General features: G+C 48.5%; 8 protein-coding genes across 8 annotated transcripts; 4 read left to right on the top strand and 4 right to left on the bottom strand.

Moving 5' to 3' along the window:
• Positions 1–109: 109 nt before the first annotated feature.
• N7517_008277 (putative disulfide isomerase) lies at positions 110–1714 on the bottom strand (the record flags this gene model as incomplete). Its single annotated transcript, XM_056726007.1, has 3 exons — positions 110–1427; positions 1501–1508; positions 1568–1714. The coding sequence occupies 3 exons, from the start codon at positions 1712–1714 to the stop codon at positions 110–112; spliced, it is 1473 nt and encodes a 490-aa protein (XP_056576858.1).
• A 342-nt stretch (positions 1715–2056) lies between these two features.
• N7517_008278 (F-box protein) lies at positions 2057–3556 on the top strand (the record flags this gene model as incomplete). Its single annotated transcript, XM_056726008.1, has 1 exon — positions 2057–3556. The coding sequence occupies one exon, from the start codon at positions 2057–2059 to the stop codon at positions 3554–3556; it is 1500 nt and encodes a 499-aa protein (XP_056576859.1).
• Positions 3557–4085: 529 nt separating this feature from the next.
• On the top strand, positions 4086–4544 carry N7517_008279 (Aminoglycoside phosphotransferase; the record flags this gene model as incomplete). The annotated part of the gene is made up of 1 exon (XM_056726009.1): positions 4086–4544. The coding sequence occupies one exon, from the start codon at positions 4086–4088 to the stop codon at positions 4542–4544; it is 459 nt and encodes a 152-aa protein (XP_056576860.1).
• A 2876-nt stretch (positions 4545–7420) lies between these two features.
• On the top strand, positions 7421–8467 carry N7517_008280 (ankyrin repeat domain-containing protein; the record flags this gene model as incomplete). Its single annotated transcript, XM_056726010.1, has 1 exon — positions 7421–8467. One exon carries the CDS (start codon positions 7421–7423, stop codon positions 8465–8467), a length of 1047 nt encoding a protein of 348 aa, XP_056576861.1.
• Positions 8468–9568: 1101 nt separating this feature from the next.
• N7517_008281 (uncharacterized protein) lies at positions 9569–11142 on the bottom strand (the record flags this gene model as incomplete). The annotated part of the gene is made up of 2 exons (XM_056726011.1): positions 9569–10930; positions 10984–11142. 2 exons carry the CDS (start codon positions 11140–11142, stop codon positions 9569–9571), a joined length of 1521 nt encoding a protein of 506 aa, XP_056576862.1.
• A 929-nt stretch (positions 11143–12071) lies between these two features.
• Positions 12072–13211, bottom strand: N7517_008282 (F1F0 ATP synthase subunit gamma; the record flags this gene model as incomplete). The annotated part of the gene is made up of 4 exons (XM_056726012.1): positions 12072–12168; positions 12219–12387; positions 12440–13014; positions 13156–13211. The coding sequence occupies 4 exons, from the start codon at positions 13209–13211 to the stop codon at positions 12072–12074; spliced, it is 897 nt and encodes a 298-aa protein (XP_056576863.1).
• A 577-nt stretch (positions 13212–13788) lies between these two features.
• On the top strand, positions 13789–16874 carry N7517_008283 (DNA topoisomerase 1; the record flags this gene model as incomplete). The annotated part of the gene is made up of 6 exons (XM_056726013.1): positions 13789–13843; positions 14075–14301; positions 14392–15885; positions 15934–16176; positions 16236–16685; positions 16740–16874. The coding sequence occupies 6 exons, from the start codon at positions 13789–13791 to the stop codon at positions 16872–16874; spliced, it is 2604 nt and encodes an 867-aa protein (XP_056576864.1).
• A 1237-nt stretch (positions 16875–18111) lies between these two features.
• On the bottom strand, positions 18112–19337 carry N7517_008284 (NAD-dependent epimerase/dehydratase family protein; the record flags this gene model as incomplete). The annotated part of the gene is made up of 2 exons (XM_056726014.1): positions 18112–19247; positions 19295–19337. The coding sequence occupies 2 exons, from the start codon at positions 19335–19337 to the stop codon at positions 18112–18114; spliced, it is 1179 nt and encodes a 392-aa protein (XP_056576865.1).
• Between the last annotated feature and the right edge of the window lie 822 nt (positions 19338–20159).

Below are 20159 nucleotides of genomic sequence, written 5' to 3' on the forward strand. Positions count from 1 at the left end.
ATGCATTGCCTACATAAGCTTATGCGATTCGCTCTCAAAACTCACAAAAATTATTTCTAGATAGAGGTCAACAAACTAGCATCAGCCTCTTCCAGGGACAATGAACTAATCAAAGCTCATCATGCTCCACGGCCTCGGCCTTAGTCTCAGCCTCTGCCTCGACCGTCTCGGCTTCAGGTTCAACCTCAGCTTCCGCCTCAGGCTTTACCTCGGCCTCGGGTTCAGCCTCAGCCTCAACACCAACAATACCCTCAGGCAACTTCTCCTTAGCACCCTCACCCAACCGAATCCCATCAACCCAAGACTCAACAGCAACAGCCCCAAAGTCCGCATCGGCACCGCTGAACCGACGCCACCAGCCACGGCGCGCATTCAACGCGATAATCTCAACCGTCTGGCCATCCGCCAATGCCAATGCCTCGCGCAGAGTCTTGGACCCAGTATTGATAGCAGGGACAGCATACAGCGGGAAGAGATGCGTTCCGCGCTGGACGTGCTTGTGGCCGATCTCAGCGAGGCTCGCGAGCGCCTCGTTGGCAGACGCTGGGAGCGCGGCGTCGGGCTCACTCGCCTCGGGGAGAATTACTAGCACACAGGTGCCGGACTTTGGTGCGAGACAGGCTGCCTCGAGGGATTCGGGGGTGGAGAGGGTTGGGATTGGGGGCACGGGGATGGGGACCTGAGCGGGCTTGACGGAGGGGTCTGTTGTATCCTGGTCCTGGGAGGCGGTGGGTTTGAGGTCTTCTGCGTCGTCGGCGACAGAGGTGGGCTTAGAAGCGGGCTTGGACTTTGACTTTGGTTTCGATTTGGGCTTGTCGGAGGCGGAGCGGGACGACGCGTCTGGGTTGGGTGTCGCCGCTTGACTCAGGAACTCGGTGATGGGCTTCTTCTTCAGCTCGCCGGTGTAAATTTTGTGCTCGGCGTCGGTGCTGGGGATGAGGACGAGTGCCGGGAACTCGGTGACGCCGTACTTGTTCACGGCGACGGATTCCTTGTTCCGTACTTGGGCGATGTCAATTGCGCCGAGGAAGTCGATTGCCAGTGCGCGAATCAGCGCGCCTGTTGTGCCCTTCTCTGTGAAGAGGATGGCTTTGGGTCGGTCCTCGTTCTGTCCAAGCCATTTGTCCAGGTCCTTGTCTGTTGCGCGCTTCACGTGGTTGGGGATGTGGTCGACGACTGCATCGACGATACCTTTGGCGGTGCGCGCGCCTTGGTAGTCTTCGACCCGGGGCTTTCCGGGCTTTTTGGAAGGTGTCACGATCTTCAGGGTCGGGAAACCCTGGACACCCATCTGTCCGCAGAAGGGTTTGTTTTCGTCATCGTCGCAGTTGATTGCGGCGACTTTCGCGAGTCCATCGAGGTTTTTCGCGGCTTTTTCGAAGGCAGGCTTGAGGTTCTTGCAATGGCCGCACCAGGGCGCGTAGAATCTAAGTGAAAATGTGAGTGAAGGTCGGAGGGGAGAGGCAGAGAGCTAGATAGCTATAGTGCGGGACAGCTTACTCGACGATCTATGGAGTAGCCAACCATTAGTCGATTTCGCACACTTGAGAAGACTGTGAACACTCACTGAGGTATGATTCGAATTCGCAATAAGCGATTTGTAGGTTTTGGGGTTCAACTGGATCACCGGCGAATTCTTAGTGTATAGTCCATCGGCGTTAACAGGCAGTGCCGCAAGGAGCGAGACAAGCAAAAGACTGGCGCTGTGCAGCATGGCGAATTGTCCAAGGGTAATCTCAAAGCAAAGGTGATATTCAGCAAAGAAGCCAAAAACGAACAAAGACACAGAAAAGGCAGATGGTCGGATTTACGCAAGGTGTCCTGAAGCTCTTGGCGGTCTATACTGTCTAGGTACTAGTAACTAATGAATACAAGTATACTAAAGTTATCAAAATACCTCAATATGCATTTTATACGTGGATTAGTAGAATGAAAGGATATGTCAAAAGATCTAACTCTTGAAACTATCAAAATAATTACTTAAACATCCTATGGACTTATACGGAGTACATCTCAGCCTCCGTCCCTTTTTCTCTTCGATAAACACCACCTAGCAATGGCCAGATCAGAGGAGAGCCATGACGTGGCCTTTCTACCTCCCGAACTCTTCTGGATAATCCTGGGCTATTTACAGCCAAAGGAACTAGTCCGTTGTCGCCGCGTCTCACGTGCCTGGAACGAAGCCTTCAGCAACCCGACCATCCTACTTCCACTCCTAAAGAAACATTACCCATGGACAAAAGAAGTCAAAAGCCTCCGCAAAAACACATTTTCTGATAAGCAACACCAAGGTCGTCGTCTTTTCGACCAGGTCGCTTCACGATACCATCACCTAGAACGAGGCAAGCCCCGCTCTATCCAGAAGTACCGCCTCTGCGATGACTTTGGCAGCGGTGGAGACCGTGAATGGTATCAAGTGCAGCCATGGGAGTCACACGCTAGTCATATGAGGCGCTTCATTGACCGTCAGTTCGCTGAGGCTTTATGGAGTTTCGAAGATGGCCTAGTAGTCTACCCCAGCGCCGACCATCAGTTTCTCGTGCTCATGGATTTGGAAACAGACCGGCAGTTCATGGTACCGTTTATTATTCGTGGCAAAGTCATTCGTCGAGTGCGTCTGCAGAAGCGCTTGCTCGTCGTTGAGTGGGCTGAACCGAAAGCCTTTCACTGGTTGAATGATAGCGACGGCGTGCATCGTCACTTTGCCTCCTCCTTTGATGTGACGAGAAATGAGAAGCAGGGCTGGGATATCGTCCCACGCAATGAATGGAAGATTATGTTTCTGGGCCATCCGCTGAGCGAGCGAGATCGGTTCTTCTCCTCGCATAGCAACACCCACTATGTGATTTATATATGGCAGCCAAATCGCAGCTTGTATACTTCCGATGAGGATGCGCCCATTGAGTCTTTGTCTGTCTGGGACATATCGAAAAAGTCCTCATACCGACCTTCATTGGATCCCACCGGACGACTGAGAGACGACTCACCTGATGACTGTCCATCGATCGTGGCACGATTCGGATTCCGGGACCTGGAATTTTTCGACATCCGACAACGAGGCTGTCCAAGTATTCAACGATTGGATATTACGGATGATGCCCGGGCCGTCGAAATTACAGAAAACGTTTGCATCCGGCCGGAAGACCAACCGCCCGAGCCATTCGGGTTTCCTCAACCTATTACTACAAGCATTCCTATGGTAGGAAATGGGCCTCACTGGCGCCGGGATTTCGAGGGGATTCTGCCGCCTTATCGTGGTAACTGCAGCATGCAGGCAGAAACTATGAGGTTCGATGGGTTCATCATGATGGACCCTTGGTATGGTGTTATTGCTCAGGTGACTATACTCGAGCCTGATCTTGGCTTTTGCCTTCACTTCGACCCTTGGACGTGGATCCAGGATCAAATTGTTCATTTGACTATCCAGACACCTCGCTCGAGTGTTACCTGTGATAATTGGGATTTTGTCGGCAGGGGGAGGCTTGCTGGTTGTGAGAAATATTTGGTTGGTGAGAATTGCAATCGCGAGCTAGTGATTTACCGGTTTGATAGATGAATTGAAGAGTCTTGTGTCATGCTATGAATGATGATATATGCCATGCAAGATTTCATTTCTGTTACGCTTACTTCGATTCACCTCTGCCTTCCCGATGCCTACTATCAATCTCTCATCCTATTTATTATATACCTCTCAACAAGCAAACCAAACAGAAGGGGTAATCGCCTGGTCAACTATCTGGCCAGAATTGGAGCCTGCTGAAGTGTGATAGAAAATAAAAATGTATGCTCCAACACTATCCCAATCGGCATGGGATTTGGCGGTGCGGTTTGTCGACACATTAGCAATACACACATGTAAATAATCAACTCGACAAGCGTCTTCAAGTTCATATGTATCCATTTTTGCGGGCCTTCTGAGCTGGCGAATAAGAAAACAAAGCTAGGCCCTCTATGCAAATTAGCATGCAACTATATTCTTGGCAAGACAATCTTTCAGCCCCATGGCTGTGTAAAACATGCCTAAAGGAACCCTGGTGTAAATTCATATTTTGTTACTCTACCCCAGATCCCAACGGGCACTGACAATGCTCACATATGCGTTATTCGCGATCTTGCTGGCCCTGCCAGTGGTCCACGCAGGAGGCTGGGATGACTTTTCGAACAATCTCGCGACCGACCTCGCGCCATTTCTATCCCTCTTTGGTGAACAGATCACGAAGCAGTACCTTAGTGAGAGCATTAATGTAGTCGATTACTTCATTTTTGCCATGGCCCCGATGGGCATCTTAACAGGGGTCGTCTCTGCAATTCGAGTGTGCGGAACCCCGTCACTACGCGCCTTCATCGGCAGAGCTCAAGAAGGAGCGGGCAACGCGGAGGCGGAGCTATACACCTCGACAAGCCGGGATATATGTGAGCTCTATAACAGTGGTGGTATCGCGCGCGTCTTTGGTCGTCCAAAAATTCTCGAGGTTGTTCACGACCCGGATCATGATTTCAGCGGTCCGGAAAACGACACAGTAGGTATATACACATTTCAGTAATACCTTGAACGAGATAAAGGTAAGACCCTATGGCGAAAGGTAACACCTAAGAACCGTATCTCGCTATAGAAGAACAAAGTCATAGCACTATGGAAAACGAACATAGTGGAGGAGTCTAACACTAAGGTAGCCACTAAATCGCCCGATATATCGCCCGATATACCCTTCACGACATTTGCTCCGAATCTCTCCCTCAATATTAGAATTAAGAAATAGTCTAAGTATGTCTTCTACGCAATCGCTCTTCTTAGCCTAGGTCTGCAAGTTAGCGTTTTGATTTTTGCCGGCTTTGCGACGTATTACCTGAAATAGGGCAACGACGATAAGCCCCTAGAGTCTTATATATGCCCTCTTATTATTATCGGGACTATTCTAGTCTATGGCGGAATGTTTTATTGCGTATTTCTAATTAGCTAGAGCACCGAGGAGGATGTCTAGCGTAGATAAGAAAATGTCGACGATAAATCGTCAATGTATTAGATATAGCCCGGTGGTTAGATTATCGGTGATTAAACCTTTGATGCCTTCTTATACATAGACTATAATAACAAACTTAAGAAATATATAACTTCTAGGAGGAAGAATGAGTCTAACGAATCGAAGCTTAGAGTTTGGGCAGCTATTGGGACCACGATCTCCGGCTTTGTCTTATAATTTACTGGCCTTAGAGGTATACATTCAGCGGTCTCTATCGCTTAGTTGGGAGTCATTATAGTTATGAGCATAGCTCGCGCTATGCTCCGTATGCAGCGACTGAAGCCTAAAGACAATTGCTTCGCCACATTTCTAGACGAGGTCGTTAGCCACGAACTCGACTGGCTCGCCTTGCGCATTAGCCGTGATATTTTTGGGACAGATACTATTAACCCGAATTCAGCGTTATTAGGATCATCGTCTTCCACAACGTCATCCAAAGCACTATCATCTACTCTATTAAGCCCCGGTGATCAAGATCGGCGCTTCTAGAGGCTCTATGGTGCGAATAAAATGAGCATCGAGCACCCGTCTCCTAGCGATCGTTGGAATGCTACTGCTATCTTATTGGCATATCGAACCCGACTGACGTCGCTCACGGATTTATCTAAGTCGTCTACCGCCCCCGCCAGGGAATTTAAAAGTGAAATGGTGGAGGTCCGAAGCGAGAGTCGATAGATAGCTGCGCTGATTAAGGCTACCATCAAAGCAATTCTCTCGAAGGCCAAGATCAAGAAAGAGTGGGAGACAGCCTTATCTATGTTCTGGGGCATCGATTGCGCTATTGGTAAATAAGCCAACCTATCCTCGACACCCTAGAAGCACACAGTATATCTAGAATTCACCTAAGATTCCGCCGCTCTAGGAAGCCCCTGGGTACTCAAAGAAAGATAATAGCTAGAGGGTATCCTCGGTCTATGGGTCTGGTCATTGAAGTCTGATCCGAGAATAGAGACTAAGGACCAATAGACTAATCTTATAAGGTCTACGGCGAGTGAAATTAGGGCACGACGTATCATTCCAACCGACTAGGTCATGAAACCGGACTTGGAGATATAGCTTGGCGCTAATATGAAAACCATCACGAAATCCGCTCTACACTTCTACACTCTGCACCCACTGAACTACGCGACGCGAGTGCTATATGGAAAATGTCGATAAATCCGGGGGTAACGGATGTTTATCCTATCAGCGAGCGTGTACTAGGTGTACCTCTTCGTTTCTTTGGTTGGAAAACTGCGAATCTGTCGCAGAGTTAAGACCCCGAGGGAATTAACCTATGGTCCGCCCCAATGATAGGTTCGCTTGTGACATGCTGTGCCTAGGAGATTTTTGCATTATTTCTCACAAGTATTCTTAACATTGTAGATAATTTTGGAGATGTTTATATTGAGGATGCTGAATTAATTAAGCTTGAGAACGGCCTGGTGTCTGAGATTATTGCACTTTTCACGGAAATGCGGTTGGGCTTAAAACTAGCAGCTCTACTTTGTGTGATACTATTGGTGTTACCTCGACTCGAGATGCCCTCTACAGAGAGTGCCTTAGCAGAAGCAAAGGAAAGCGTAAATCAGCATCGAGAATATAAGGATTGGAAGAAAGTAGAAAGGGTGCTACAATGGGCATAGAATATCTATAGGCAACCCTAGCATTCTCGTACACACGTGATTGATAAAGACTAAGATCACGAACCGGGCTCGGAAGGGACACTCTCAAAGTAAGCGGCAATTGCTCTATGTAAGCTATACCGGTGGGCCTTGATAGAGGATACCTCGAGGGCATTTGGCAAGGACGGAATCTCTAGGCTTAATGAGCAGAAATTAGACTAATCAGTATCTGCGCGAGAAGTTATTAAACGCTACTTTATTATTACGAATGAGATTGCACAATATTAACCCAGCGACGCTGATCTCGCTAGTATGGAAACGGAATCCTTGAAAACTGCACTGCTGTTTATCACCTATCCGGTATCTGAGATAGATAGAGAACAAAAAGGAAAAGCCCTTTGTTCAGCGGCGAAATATAGATGGGTGGAAGTGGCACTTTCGTTGATCGAATTAGGTTGCGAACCGGACTTTCGAGACATAGAGGGCAGAACACCCCTATCACACGCGGTAGAAAGTGGAAGCATCACCATTGTGGAAGGCTTGGTGAAATAGGGAAGTTTCCCAAACTCGGAGGATCATTATCAAAGGACACCATTGTCATACGCCTTAGGATCAGGTTTTTATGAAGTAGTTAAGCTGTTACTAAGAGATGCTCGTGTCCCCCCACAGCAAAGAGATGTTTAGCAGCAAACGCCGTTGTTTTGGGCGGTAGAGAACGGCCATGGCACCGTTGTCAAACGGCTTCTCGAGACCGGAAAAGTCGACCTAGACGTGAATATACTATCGCTGGCGGCAATGCACGGTTATAACGCCATTGTTGAACATCTTCTCGAGACCTACAAGGTCGAGCCAGACACGAAGGATAAAAATGACCGGACACCGCTATCACGCGCGGCAGAGAATGGCCATGATACCGTTGTTAAACGGCTTCTCGAGACCGGCAAAGTTGAGCCAGACATAAAGGATACGTATCGACAATCGACACCACTGTTATATGCGGCAATGAATGGCCATGACACTATTATCGCACAGCTTCTCGAAACCGGCAAAGTCAAGCCAGACACAATGGATAATAATTACCGGACACCGCTATCATACGCGGCAGAGAAGGGCTATGACACCGTTATTAAACTGCTTCTCGGGACCGGCGAAGTTGAGCTAGACAAATCGGTCTACTCTAGACGGACGCCGCTATCATATGCGGCCGGGAATGGTCATGACGCCATTGTTGAACTACTTCTCGAGACCGGCAAAGTCAGGCCAGACTCAACGGATAAGGATGGACGGACACCGCTATCATATGCGGCACAGAATGGCCATGACGCCGTTGTCATACGGCTTCTCGAGACCGGCGAAGTCGAGCCAGATGTGAAGTACTTTTCAAGGACACCGCTTCTCGAGACCATTAAAGTCAAGCCAGGCATAATGAATAAATGTGCACGGACACCGCTATCATATGCGGCAGAGCACGGTCATGACGCCGTTGTTCAACGGCTTCTCGAGACTAGCAAAGTCAAGCCAGATATAAAGTATGAATCGACACGGACACCGCTATCATATGCGGCAGGGAACGGCCATGACGCCATTGTTAAACGGCTTCTCGAGACCGGCAAAGTCGAGCCGGACACAAAGGAGAAGTATGGACAATTCACACCACTATTATTTGCGGCACAGAACGGCCATGACACCGTTTTCAAACGGCTTCTCGAGACTGGTCAGGTCAACCCAGACTCGATGAGCTCTTTTGGAAAGACGCCGCTGCAGTACGCAATGGAATATGGATACACCAGCATCGTGAATCTTATCGAGCAGTCAAAGAAGAAGAAAGGTCTGGAGGGCTAAATGTTTGCAACCATTGGCGTTTAATATGGCTGGGGTGAACGAGAGTCAGCTAGGTATTAAGAACGCTTTCGGCTCTGGTACGAGCGAGTAGAAGTATATGAATTCAAGTCGTGAGAACACATACAAAAGTTGTGCACGAAGTTTGGAGGCAACGACCAACAACAAATTGACCAATGTATTCTGGCTGACGCAGTGTTGTGGGACGGGGGATCATCTCATGTTGACTTATGATTTACAATGTTTGGCCTATCGAATGAACGTATATGATAGCTAAGGCTAAAGTTCTCGTCTGAAGACGAGCCCTCAGGGCCCAATTACACTTTTTGTAAAGATTTAGCTCGACTAAATTGCATCATAGGTCATGATCGGGATCTTGGATCTGAATACGTGATGAATGACGAGTGAGGTAGGAGGATAATGTCAATACCAGCAAAGCGGATGATGGTTTTTGTTGAAAAGGGTTGCAGACAAGAGCATGAAAGAATTAGTGATGGGAAGTAGTTTCTATTCCTTTCGTCAAATATAGGAAATGCGTCCGTTCGGACTTGGTCTTGGTTGCTCGTGTACTTCTCATATCTCATGTCCTAACTTGAGATTCCCTCCCGCTACTACATATCATCATGGCTTCTAACCCACTGCTTGTGAGCCTGGTGGCAATGGCCCAGATGGTGACAAGGAGATTGAGCATAAAGTCCTCGCTTGGCTGCCCCTGAGACGAACACAAAGATGGAAGATTCAGCTCGTAAGAGGTGCAAGAGAATAACTACAAGTCAAAGTGACTTCAAAGTGACTTCAAAGCGATCCGGAAGTGAATGTACAGGCACACCAGATATATATCCAGAAAAGAATAGTATCTGTTGCATAAGAAGGAAATGTATATTGGCCAGGGTTAAGTAAATTCAATGAAATTGGGTGAAAAGTCCACCATGATATTAGCAGTGATGTTTTTTTTTTCTTCAACAAGATAATAAGGCCGAAAGGGTCTCCTCCCAAAACCCCTGAGATATCCTTCCCCCTTTACGAAACCAGACCGAACAAACATAAGAGAAGAGGGATAAACAAAGAACAGAAAACGCATGTGATCCAACATGGGATCAATCACTACTCCTGCATACCAGATCTGAGGAGAGGAACATGACCAGAGAATTTACATCGGACGCAGGCCATCATACCACAGCCAGGGCAGGTGAGGATGTATGTAGGCAACCACATGTTGCAGATATTGCACACGGGACGGCAGAACTCCTTGTACCAGTATCCGAGATGGGAGCAAACCTTGGGATCGTTTCGAACTTTCATAGGCGATGCAGTAGGGACTGAAAGACGGACATCTTCCAACCAGCCACAATAGGTCTCCAGCACGAGGCCGTTTAGTTCACCAGCAAGGTCGTCAATAGTGTAGCGCCCACGGGGGTCGTCAAGCTTCTGCTTGAGGAATGAGACTAGAGGGCGCAATGAATCATGGCCCACCATGTATGAATTGATCAGTTTGTCAGCATCTGACTTGGAACTGCTGGTGGTAGATTTAGAATCGTTGGCGGTGGACTTGAAAGTCGAGTGCTCGTCGGCTGAATGAGTGTAGGTGGGGAATTTGCCATTTGAATCATCAGCGGTATACTTGAAGGTCGAGTGGTCGTTGCCTGAATTAGTGTAGTCGGGGGAGTTGACACCTGGATTCTCAGCGGTGGACTTGAAAGTCCACCGCCCGTCTGATGAATGAGTATCGTTGGAAGAGTAGCAACTTGTTGAGAAGTCGACGGATGAATCGTTGCTCGTAGCAGACTTAGGGCTGGAAATGCTATCAGAAGTGCTATTAGAGGAATCTGGAGAGTCAGAGTAATCTGGAGAGGAGCCGAACGCCTTGGCATATTCGTAGGCAAATGCGTCGAATGTGTCTGCAGGGTTGCAGGTCTTGATATCCTCTTCAGGCAGGACATCCGCGAAATGATTGAACTGATGGCCATAGCCAAAGTCGAAATCGTTCAAAACTCCCTCGACAATATGATCTTGCTCTTCCACGATATCTGCTAGATCACGCTTCATTCGAGCCCGCATGTTTTCCTTGCGACGCTCTGCCCATGCCTTCTGCACTTCTGGATCAATGCCAGCCCATTCGTTCTCCCACTGGGTATTCTCTGCCTGGAACTGTGCACGTTTTTCCTTGGATTCAGCTGAATTTGGGTCCATGTGTACACTTGTTCCATAACTGTAGTAGTAGCTGGGGCTGTACTGGCGTTGATTCGTTGACTTGCATTCATATGGTGACTCGGTAAATTGGCCTGGCCAGTAGTCGAAATCATATCCGTGGCGTTCTCGCTTTGATGAACGATGGCGATTGCCCCTGTAGGACCAAGGTGGTGTGTCGTCATCGGGATCTAGATGTCTCTTGGTCTTTTTTATCAGGGCCTCGTCAAGCAAGTGCCGGCGGTCTTTATCGCGGAGAAGCTCAACAGCATCTTGAATCTGTTTGCAATGACTTGTCAGCGATGTTCAACAACTTGATGTTGTGAGTATACTTTTCTGAATCGTTCAATGGTCGCAGCGGTGTTTCCAGCCTTGTCTGGGTGAAGCTTCAAGGCGAGCCGCCTGTAGGCAAGGTTGATATCCTGGATTCGGGCATTTCGCTCAACTCCCAGGATTGCGTAGGCATCAATGGTCACACCGATGGTCGACATGTTTGCTGTCATACAAGTCTTGATATTGAATATCAGTATTTTGTTATATGTGTGTGTAGGGCTTGAAGATAAATATTCGCTGACGGCATTTCAACAGTCAGGTAGAACGAGAGAGGGAGAGAGGGAGAGAGGGAGAGAGAGAGAGAGAGAGTAATGTGAGATAAATATGAAGGAATGTGGGCAATCAGAACATATCTGATGAGGAAGGTGTGGGAAACAGCCCCAAAGGACTGTTGGGATGAAGATGACTATATCAAAACTCACCGCACAAACGCAGGGAAATCAACACGGAAAGAAGGGCCAATGTAGAGGCCGGAGATAAGAGGAAATAATGAGGTAACAGAGAAGAGTATAGGAATAGAAAAAGCAGGAGTACGAGCTCTGAAGGTGAACAAGAGTGGAATAAAGAACAAAGACCACGCAGAGAGAATATCCATGAGATTGAACAGCAAGAAATAGATGGGCAGGGAAAGGATGGGAGAGAGGAAGAAGAGAATATAAGTATAGCGAGGACAAGAGGTGTCTTCCAAGGTTGAATAGACAATGCTATTGTAAGCCGAATCCTATTGATCAAAGGATCAGATCCATGAGAAGCTGTAAACGGCATGTGAGTATCCATACATGGCACAGTACCATCACATTTTTATATCAAACAAAGAACATCTCAAACAAAGAGGTTCAATACCTAAATGGGGTAGTCTCCAGGGTTAGGGCTATCCACAAGGACAGTGTGACCATATCCCCATTGGGTACTTTAAACCAACAGGATCCGAATGGCACTTTTTTGTTAACCTGAGTTAGGGCTATACACAAAGGCAAAGATTATACATAAGGAATTGAAATGGATTCACTCTGGTTTTACACAAGCTTAAGTTCGATCTAAATATGAACAAGTCTACACTAAGGTAACTTCGTCCTCTAGAATCAAATTAAGCCATATCGGCACTGGCAGTGGCACCGGTGATAATCTCAACCAGCTCGCTGGTAATGGTGGCCTGGCGCTGACGGTTGTACAAGATCTGGAACCTGGGGGGCTGTTAGAGTCGAATCTTAAAGGCATTACAGGTAAAACATACTTGTTGATCATCTCTCCAGCGTTCTTGGAGGCGTTCTCCATGGCGTTGCGACGAGCGGAGATCTCACAGGCGTGGCCCTCAGCCATGGCCCAGAAGAGGTTGTTGGCAAGAGAGTACTCGCGGAGGCTGGTCAGAACCTCATCGTCGACCTCGTAAGAGGAGATGTTGGCTACATTGGATGTTAGTTGAAACTCAATGAACAGCGTGTAATTAATTCTCACCGGACTGGGTGATAGCCTCCTCGGAGTAGGCCTCGAGGGAGACGGCCTCGTAGCTGGTAGCGTTGACGAAAGAGTTGTAGATGATGCGAACGCTGGAGTAATCCTCGGGCAGAAGAGCGATCTGGTCGGCAATAGCCTGGGCATCGGCAAAGGTGGGAATGTCCTTGCAGACGTTGGCGAAGCTCAGAACGATCTTCTCGGGGGCGGCACGGGACAGCTGAGCCTTGGCCTTCTCACCGAGAATGGCAATATCGGCGTTGGGGTTCGCGGCCAAAATACGGCGGGTAGCCTTGCTCAGACCGGAGTGGATACCACCGCAAAGACCCTTGTCGGAGCTGGCAACAACCAGAAGAGTCTTTCCTTCCTCCAGAGGCTTGGTCTCGGCCTGCTCGAAAACGGTGTTGGAGGTTTTACCGTAGACGCGGGATTCGTCCATGGCCCGCTGGGCACGGGTGAGACGAGTGGACGCAACAACCTTCATGGTGTTGGTGATCTTCTCGATGTTCTTGATGGACTTGAGACGGCCCTCAATCTCACGCAGAGTCGCGAAAGTGGCGGCATTGGCGGGGGCAGGGCTTGATTTCGCAGTCAGCAATTGTCGTTTTCACCTCCTCTAACGTCCAGCATATCTTCCAGCTTCAATGGTGTCGAGGTGGTTGCGTCGGAGTACGTCGGGTGGAAGGACTTTTGGCACGAGGTATCGGATGAAGACTTACCGAGCGACAGCGGCACCACCAGCCCGCAGGGCCGGGCGGACGGCACGGGAGAACATTATGCGAGGGATTTAAAGAGAAAAGAGAACGAGCAGTTAGTGACTGCGGAGAGGAGGGGTGTGACGAAGGTTAGACGGGGATGCCTCGCTGGTCGGGAAGGAAGTTGAGAACCAGGGAGGTTCTGTCTCCGTGCTGCCGCTAAACCAGAAAGGGCAAGCATCTACGGTGCGCCATTCCGACTTCCACCGCAGTGATGCCTCAGGCATTCAGTATTTACATAACATCACTTGGCGCCTCAGGCACCTCCCTGTAGTCCCTCAAGGCCTCTTTTCCCATTCCATTCCTCCATTCCCAAGTCCCCCAACCTTTCTCTCTCTTTCCTCACGTCTTTCCTCACCTCTCGACTCTATTCCTCCGAATTCACCCGCAACTTCCCCCCTTATGCATATATCATTGATGCAGCATATCTATTAATCCTATTCTTACTCTTCATTGGTCAGAATTTCCTTACTTTCCTCCTTCTCCCAGGCGGCTCGATTCACCCGACTAGGCGCACGAGGACGCCTCCCCTTACCAAAACATCGATTTCTCTCATTTTACCCTCGACTACCTGTTGCTAGTCCAAGGACTACCATTATGAGCTCTTCAGAGGACGACGCACCCCTCATGCGCGTCAATGGACGTGGTAAAGGTACGCTCCTCGGGTGATTCGGTTGTGGTCATGCACCTCTACAATTTGTCGCGAACCATGGCTTTCCTTGCACTTCACATTCTCACATCTTCATCTCCTCTACTTTCTACACAATTGTATTTTCCATATAGCTCAGTGCTCGAAGGCATATCTCGCACTTTGACGTCACTTCCTTCACACTTCCAACATAACTCGAACGGCATTCTAACAAAGCTTTTTCTGCACTTCTAGTCTCGCCAAAGTCTCCCGAGGTCGTCAAAATGGCGGATCCTAGCCCTACCACGAACGGCTATGTTGAACCTGGAATATCCATCCGATTCGGTCCTGTGGAAGACAAAGATGTGAAGATGGAAGATGGCGATGATGCGCTAGGTGCCAGTAAGCGCAAGTCTCGGACTAGTGTGGGCGAAAAGAAGTCCTACGCAGAAGCGGAAAGCAGCGAAGAAGATGAACCTTTGGTACGCCTACCCCCCATCGTGGGATGACCTTTGTTATTCCCAGTGCGACCATACCGTCGCTTTCGGTTGAAGCGTCTGACCATTCGACAGAGCAAACGCCGGCGTACATCGGTGAAACATGAAGATCCTGAAACCGATGATGATGTGCCCTTGGCACGCAATGGGCGCAAGCTCCCGAAGGCCGCGGAAACCTCAATCGGGGATGAGTCTGACTCTGACGTCCCCATTGAACGGAAGCTCGCTGCGCAAAAGAAGAAAATTGAACAAATGGCGGAGCAGGAGGCCAAACCTTCGCGCAAGCCTGCCGCAGCGAAGAAGGAGGCTAAGCCTGCCGCAGCCAAGAAGCAGGCCAACGGCGTTAAGAAAGAGCCGGCCGCCAGCAAAGCCGCCCCCAAGAAGGGCAAAGCGAAGACCGCCGTGAAGGCAGAAAGCCAGGACGCCGAAGAGAAGGAAGAGGAGGAGGACGAATATCGCTGGTGGGAAGACCATACCAAGGGCGATGGAACCATCAAGTGGACAACTCTGGAACACAATGGTGTGGTGTTTCCTCCCGAATACGAACCGCTGCCCAAGAATGTCAAGATGAAGTATGATGGTGTTCCGGTCACTCTTGAGCCTGAAGCCGAAGAGGTTGCTGGCTTCTTCGGCACCATGCTCAACTCAACTCACAACGTGGAAAACCCTGTGTTCCAGAAGAATTTCTTCGGAGACTTCAAGGAAGTCATCAAGAAGAGCGGCGGAGCGAAAGACCCCAAAGGCAACAAAATAGACATCAAGGAGTTTGCCAAATGCGACTTCAAGCCCATCTTCGAATTCTACGAAGCTCAGCGTGAAGAAAAGAGACATCTGCCACCAGCCGAGAAGAAGGCTGCTAAGGCTTTGAAGGATGAGCAAGAAGCTCCGTACCAGTTCTGTATTTGGGATGGTCGCAAGCAGAAGGTGGGCAACTTCCGCGTGGAACCGCCTTCTCTGTTCCGAGGCCGCGGCGAGCACCCGAAGACCGGGCGTGTCAAGACGCGCGTGCAACCTGAGCAAATCACCATCAATATCGGCAAAGAGGCGAAGGTCCCGCCACCACCTCCCGGCCACAAGTGGAAGGAGGTGAAGCATGACCAAGAAGGCACCTGGCTTGCCATGTGGCAGGAAAATATCAATGGCAACTACAAGTACGTCATGTTAGCCGCCAATTCCGATGTCAAGGGACAAAGCGATTACAAGAAATTCGAGAAAGCCCGTGAACTCAAGAAGCACATCGAGAAAATCCGCAAGGATTATCAGAAGAACCTCAAACATGATATGATGGTGGAACGGCAGAAGGCCACGGCAGTCTATCTTATTGATCAGTTCGCCCTCCGTGCTGGAAACGAGAAAGGCGAAGACGAGGCCGAAACCGTCGGTTGCTGTTCTCTGAAGTACGAGAACGTTACGCTGAAGCCCCCCAACACTGTTGTCTTCGATTTCCTGGGTAAGGATAGTATTCGGTTCTACGATGAAGTACAGGTTGATCAGCAAGTCTTCAAAAACCTGAAAATCTTCAAAAAGGCACCCAAGAAGAACGGCGATGAAATTTTCGACCGCCTTACTGTATGTTCACCCTCCCTCCTGCAATTGAATGTTACTGACAAATAAAAGACTTCTGCCCTCAATAAGCACCTTGCCAACTACATGCCAGGTTTAACCGCCAAGGTCTTCCGTACTTACAACGCATCTTATACCATGGGCTGTGTTCTCAATGAGATGAATGCTACCGGCGGTACCATCGCCGAAAAGGTGAAAGCGTACAACGATGCCAACCGTAAGGTTGCCATCTTGTGTAACCACAAGCGCACCGTCACTGCTGGCCATGCCAATGCAATGGAAAAGATGACTGAACGGGTGGGTTTTCTCTATGCCACCCTCATGGGCAGAGGCACAGTGCTAATATATGTATACAGATCAAGGGCCTTCGATACCAGAAGTGGCGGCTGAAGCAGCAAATGCTTGACTTGGACCCCACTCTGAAGAAGAAGAAGGGCGCAGCGTTCTTCGAAATCGATGAGGATCTCGACCAAGAATGGATCCAAGAACACCAAACCTTTTTGATTGAGGAGCAGAGAACCAAAATCACCAAGAAGTTCGAGAAGGACAACGAAAAGCGCGTTGCTGATGGCGAGAAGGAAATGAAGGCTTCTGAGCTTGAGGAGCGTCTGCAGGTCGTCAAGGAGATGGAGAAGAAGTTCAAGAAGGAGAACAAAACTGGCAAGGTCGAGGTCGAGGCCAAAGGCGCCACGGTTGAAAAGCTCGAGGGTTCCATCACCAAGATCGACCAGCGGGTCGAAACCATGTCCGTCCAGGCTCAGGATAAGGAAGACAACAAGGAGGTTGCCCTAGGTACCTCGAAGATTGTGAGTTTCTCTGGTCTGGCCCTTACAGCATCACCAGCTAATCATTCTCATTAGAACTACATTGATCCTCGTCTCACTGTCGTCTTCAGCAAGAAGTTTGACGTCCCCATCGAAAAGTTCTTCTCCAAGGCGCTGCGTGAGAAGTTCGAGTGGGCCATCAAGTCCGTTGAGGAGGACTGGGAATTCTAATCTATCTCCCATAGCTTTGTTTATTCGGTTGGGATCCCTGTCTTTCGCGCGCATTACTTTCTTCGTACAATATTTTCGGTTTCGCTCGGCCTGGCTTGCAAGACGAGATGATTTTCTTTTGTTTTTCAAACGATTCTTTCAAATCTAGCTGTTGATCCACTCGGATCCCTGATTGCATTCGCATACTTGAGAAAGAATCAGCGTTGCTATCGACGTTTTCATGATTTTCGTTATGAGAGGCTTGGCTTAGAGTGCGAGCCTGCATTAGTGGTGGCAGTGGGTACGATATGATCGGTATACACAAGCAAGTATACATGATGGAAAAAAAGAAAACCCCGGAAAAAAAACACATCACAAAAGACCCATCGATTCGGTTGGCTGGTTGACTTTGTTAAATGCACACACTCATGCATGGCAGTCGGACATCTTGCACAGTTTCTGTTCCGCTGCTCTTCGTCATTTCAGTCATTGGGTTAGAAGTCTAGAACAATTCATTCCATCGTTGCTATTCAAATCTAGCATGAGTTGTTGTCTCCCTTGACTGGCAATCCAACGTAGTACTTGTTATGAGGTGACATGTAGGCCTATATAGCTCTTGGCCTTGGGTTGTGGGTATGTCTCTGCTGCACAACATATCTGCAGGGTCTAAGCATAATGCACAAGAATGGGACTAGTGCTGTATTTCTAGTCCCAATGTACTCCTCCGTACACAATGTCTGATACATACAGATTAGAAGTAAAAGAACAGTGATTTAAGATGGAAATGGAATATTAGGAAACCACGGAAGGGCTAAATATGCTGCCAATGCAGGGCCATGCAAAATGTAAAAAACACGAGGCAAGAAACTGGAATAGAAACATGCAGAAATCAATGAGAAAGCCCCCCATATAACAGGGATTATCAATTACAGTACAAGGCTAGATTCACATCTAGCGATGCTAGACAGATCTGTCTGGATAAATAGCTTCAGAGGTAGTCAGAGAGATGAGATGGCAGGAGAGCGTAAAGAGATGCAGATCATGAGATGGTCGTGTCGTAGGGGATTCAATGCACCCTTTTCAGACACAAATGCGATGACCAATATTCGTCGGGTAAGAGAGACCGTTAATGAATCATGGAAAATAAATAGAAAGATAGAAAAGAGTAAAATAACCGACAGACGGGATATCTTCAAAGAAAAAGAAAAAAAAAAACAGAAAAAAGACGAAACCCCCAAAAAGCAAGTGAAGCCCTCTCTCATGGCCACCAGCCCATGCGCTTATAGCTGTCCACAATTTCGCGGACACTATCAGCCCCGAAATTCGGGTACATTGGCTTCCAGCCAACCTCAGTCTCGAACTTCGACCCGTCAAGAGACATGTCCTCATCCTTAAGAGTATCACGTTCCAAGAACGGACTGATCGGTCCAGGCCGGGTGATATTAGCTCTCTCAATGAGCTCAGCCCAAGTCTGCAACCCGACCTCATTCATATCATCAACGACATCATCAAGATTCAGCTTCGCAAGCTGTGAAGCAAGCGACCCGATAAACGAAACCTTAAGACCAAAGACCTCCGTCAAAGCCTTAGCAACATGTTCCTGTTTCGTATCATTGTGATCAACAACATTGAAAGCAACAACCCCATCCTTGGGGTCAATGAACCCCTTCCCAGCGCGCCACTTAGCAGCCTCAAACAACGCGCTAGCAGCATCCTTCACATGCAGGGTATTAATTTTCAGATCCTTCGTATGCAAGAAAACCAAATCCTGCTTAAGATCGACATGAACGGCAGAAAGACAAATACCCGTTGCGAAGTAGCCGGGGTCATAGGCTCCGTAAACGTGGGGCAGACGGAGGGCGCAGTACTGCAGATTTGGAATTTTGCGTAATTCATCCGCGGCCTTTAGTTTCCACGCGGCGAGTTTATGCCAGGGTGCGAGTTTGTCTGTTTCTTTGCGTGGTGTTGAGCCGCCCTTGTAGACGTGCGCTGTGGAAGTCTCGATGAAGGCGGGGATACCGCGTCGGGCGATTTCTTTGCCGAGGGCGAGGGTAAGGGCGTAGCTGCGCACTTCGTAGACGTCGTCGGGTTGGGAGTGGCGTGTTTCGCCGCCGCAATTGATTACATAGTCGAATTGTTTGCCGTTTGCTCTGTCGAAGATGCGCGGGAAGTGTTCTGGATGGGGTGAGAATTTTGCTTTGGGGGATTTGTTTTGGGAATTGGGGTATTTACGTTCACGGCTGGCATCTGCCTGGACGAATTTGTCCTTGGAACATGCTTCTTCGAATTCGGGAGCTAGCCAGGCCAATTGTGGGAGGACTTTGTCTACTAAGCGGACTTCTGAGGCTAGGTTGTTCTCGTGGAGGTATAGTGCGAGGTGTCGACCGATGAAGCCTGGGGATGTTAGAGAGTAAGTATATAGGATAAAGGAAGAAACATACCGAGGCCACCGACAATTAGAACGGCGGGTTTGGCGTCAGCCATTTTGGATGTGAAAGAAAAAAAAGGTCTCCCCACAGGTTCAGGAGAAAGGGGGTAGAAAGGAGGGGGGGCGGACTAACAAACGAATCCAAAGAATGTTAAAAAGAATATTAGGAGAATATATTATTAGACAGAATTCAAAAGAAAAGAAAAAAAAAATTACAAAATTAATATTCGGGATTCGCATCTCCCCTGCCAAGCCGGTTAACCCACGACGTTTGACCAGAAGTGGGTTATAGTGGGAACAATTAGCATCTATCTGTGACGTCGGGGAGATGTGAGATTGTGTTATTTCATTTTACTAGTCCATTTGATACAATATGTAGTATACTATGTGATACTATGTGATGCTGAAGATACTGAAGATACCTATACATCGAGTAGATCTCTTTGTCCCATGGTACTGGGTTTCCGATCACCCGAACCAAAGATGAGCCTCTCCAGTGCTTAATTTGACCTGGGTATATCTCGGCTATTTCAACTTTTCTACTGATCTCGGGGCTAACTAAAATGTTGTAGGTGAAGTCATTCAGTATACATCTAGTTCCTAGATGGAATCACTAGAACCAAATTCCAAGATATCACTTCCTTTTATATTGAAGGCATACTGTTCTTCATTATTCTGAGAGTTGGGATTGAAAGTTCACGAGAACGGACCTTCGGGCACGAAATACAATCAAAAGACGACGGGACAAGGGTGGGGCACTTGGTAATGGGTGAGCAGCGGGTGAACGGCGATCTTGCGGGCGCAGCAATCGAACAGGGAAATATCGGAGATGAGCGGCTTATTGGTGGGGGGTCCACGTCTAGCTCCGTGGAGTCTCC

This window comes from Penicillium concentricum (assembly GCF_028827145.1).
Source record: "Penicillium concentricum strain IBT 3081 chromosome Unknown utg000003l_segment0_segment0, whole genome shotgun sequence".
In the NCBI taxonomy this organism is placed as follows: Eukaryota; Fungi; Ascomycota; class Eurotiomycetes; order Eurotiales; family Aspergillaceae; genus Penicillium; species Penicillium concentricum.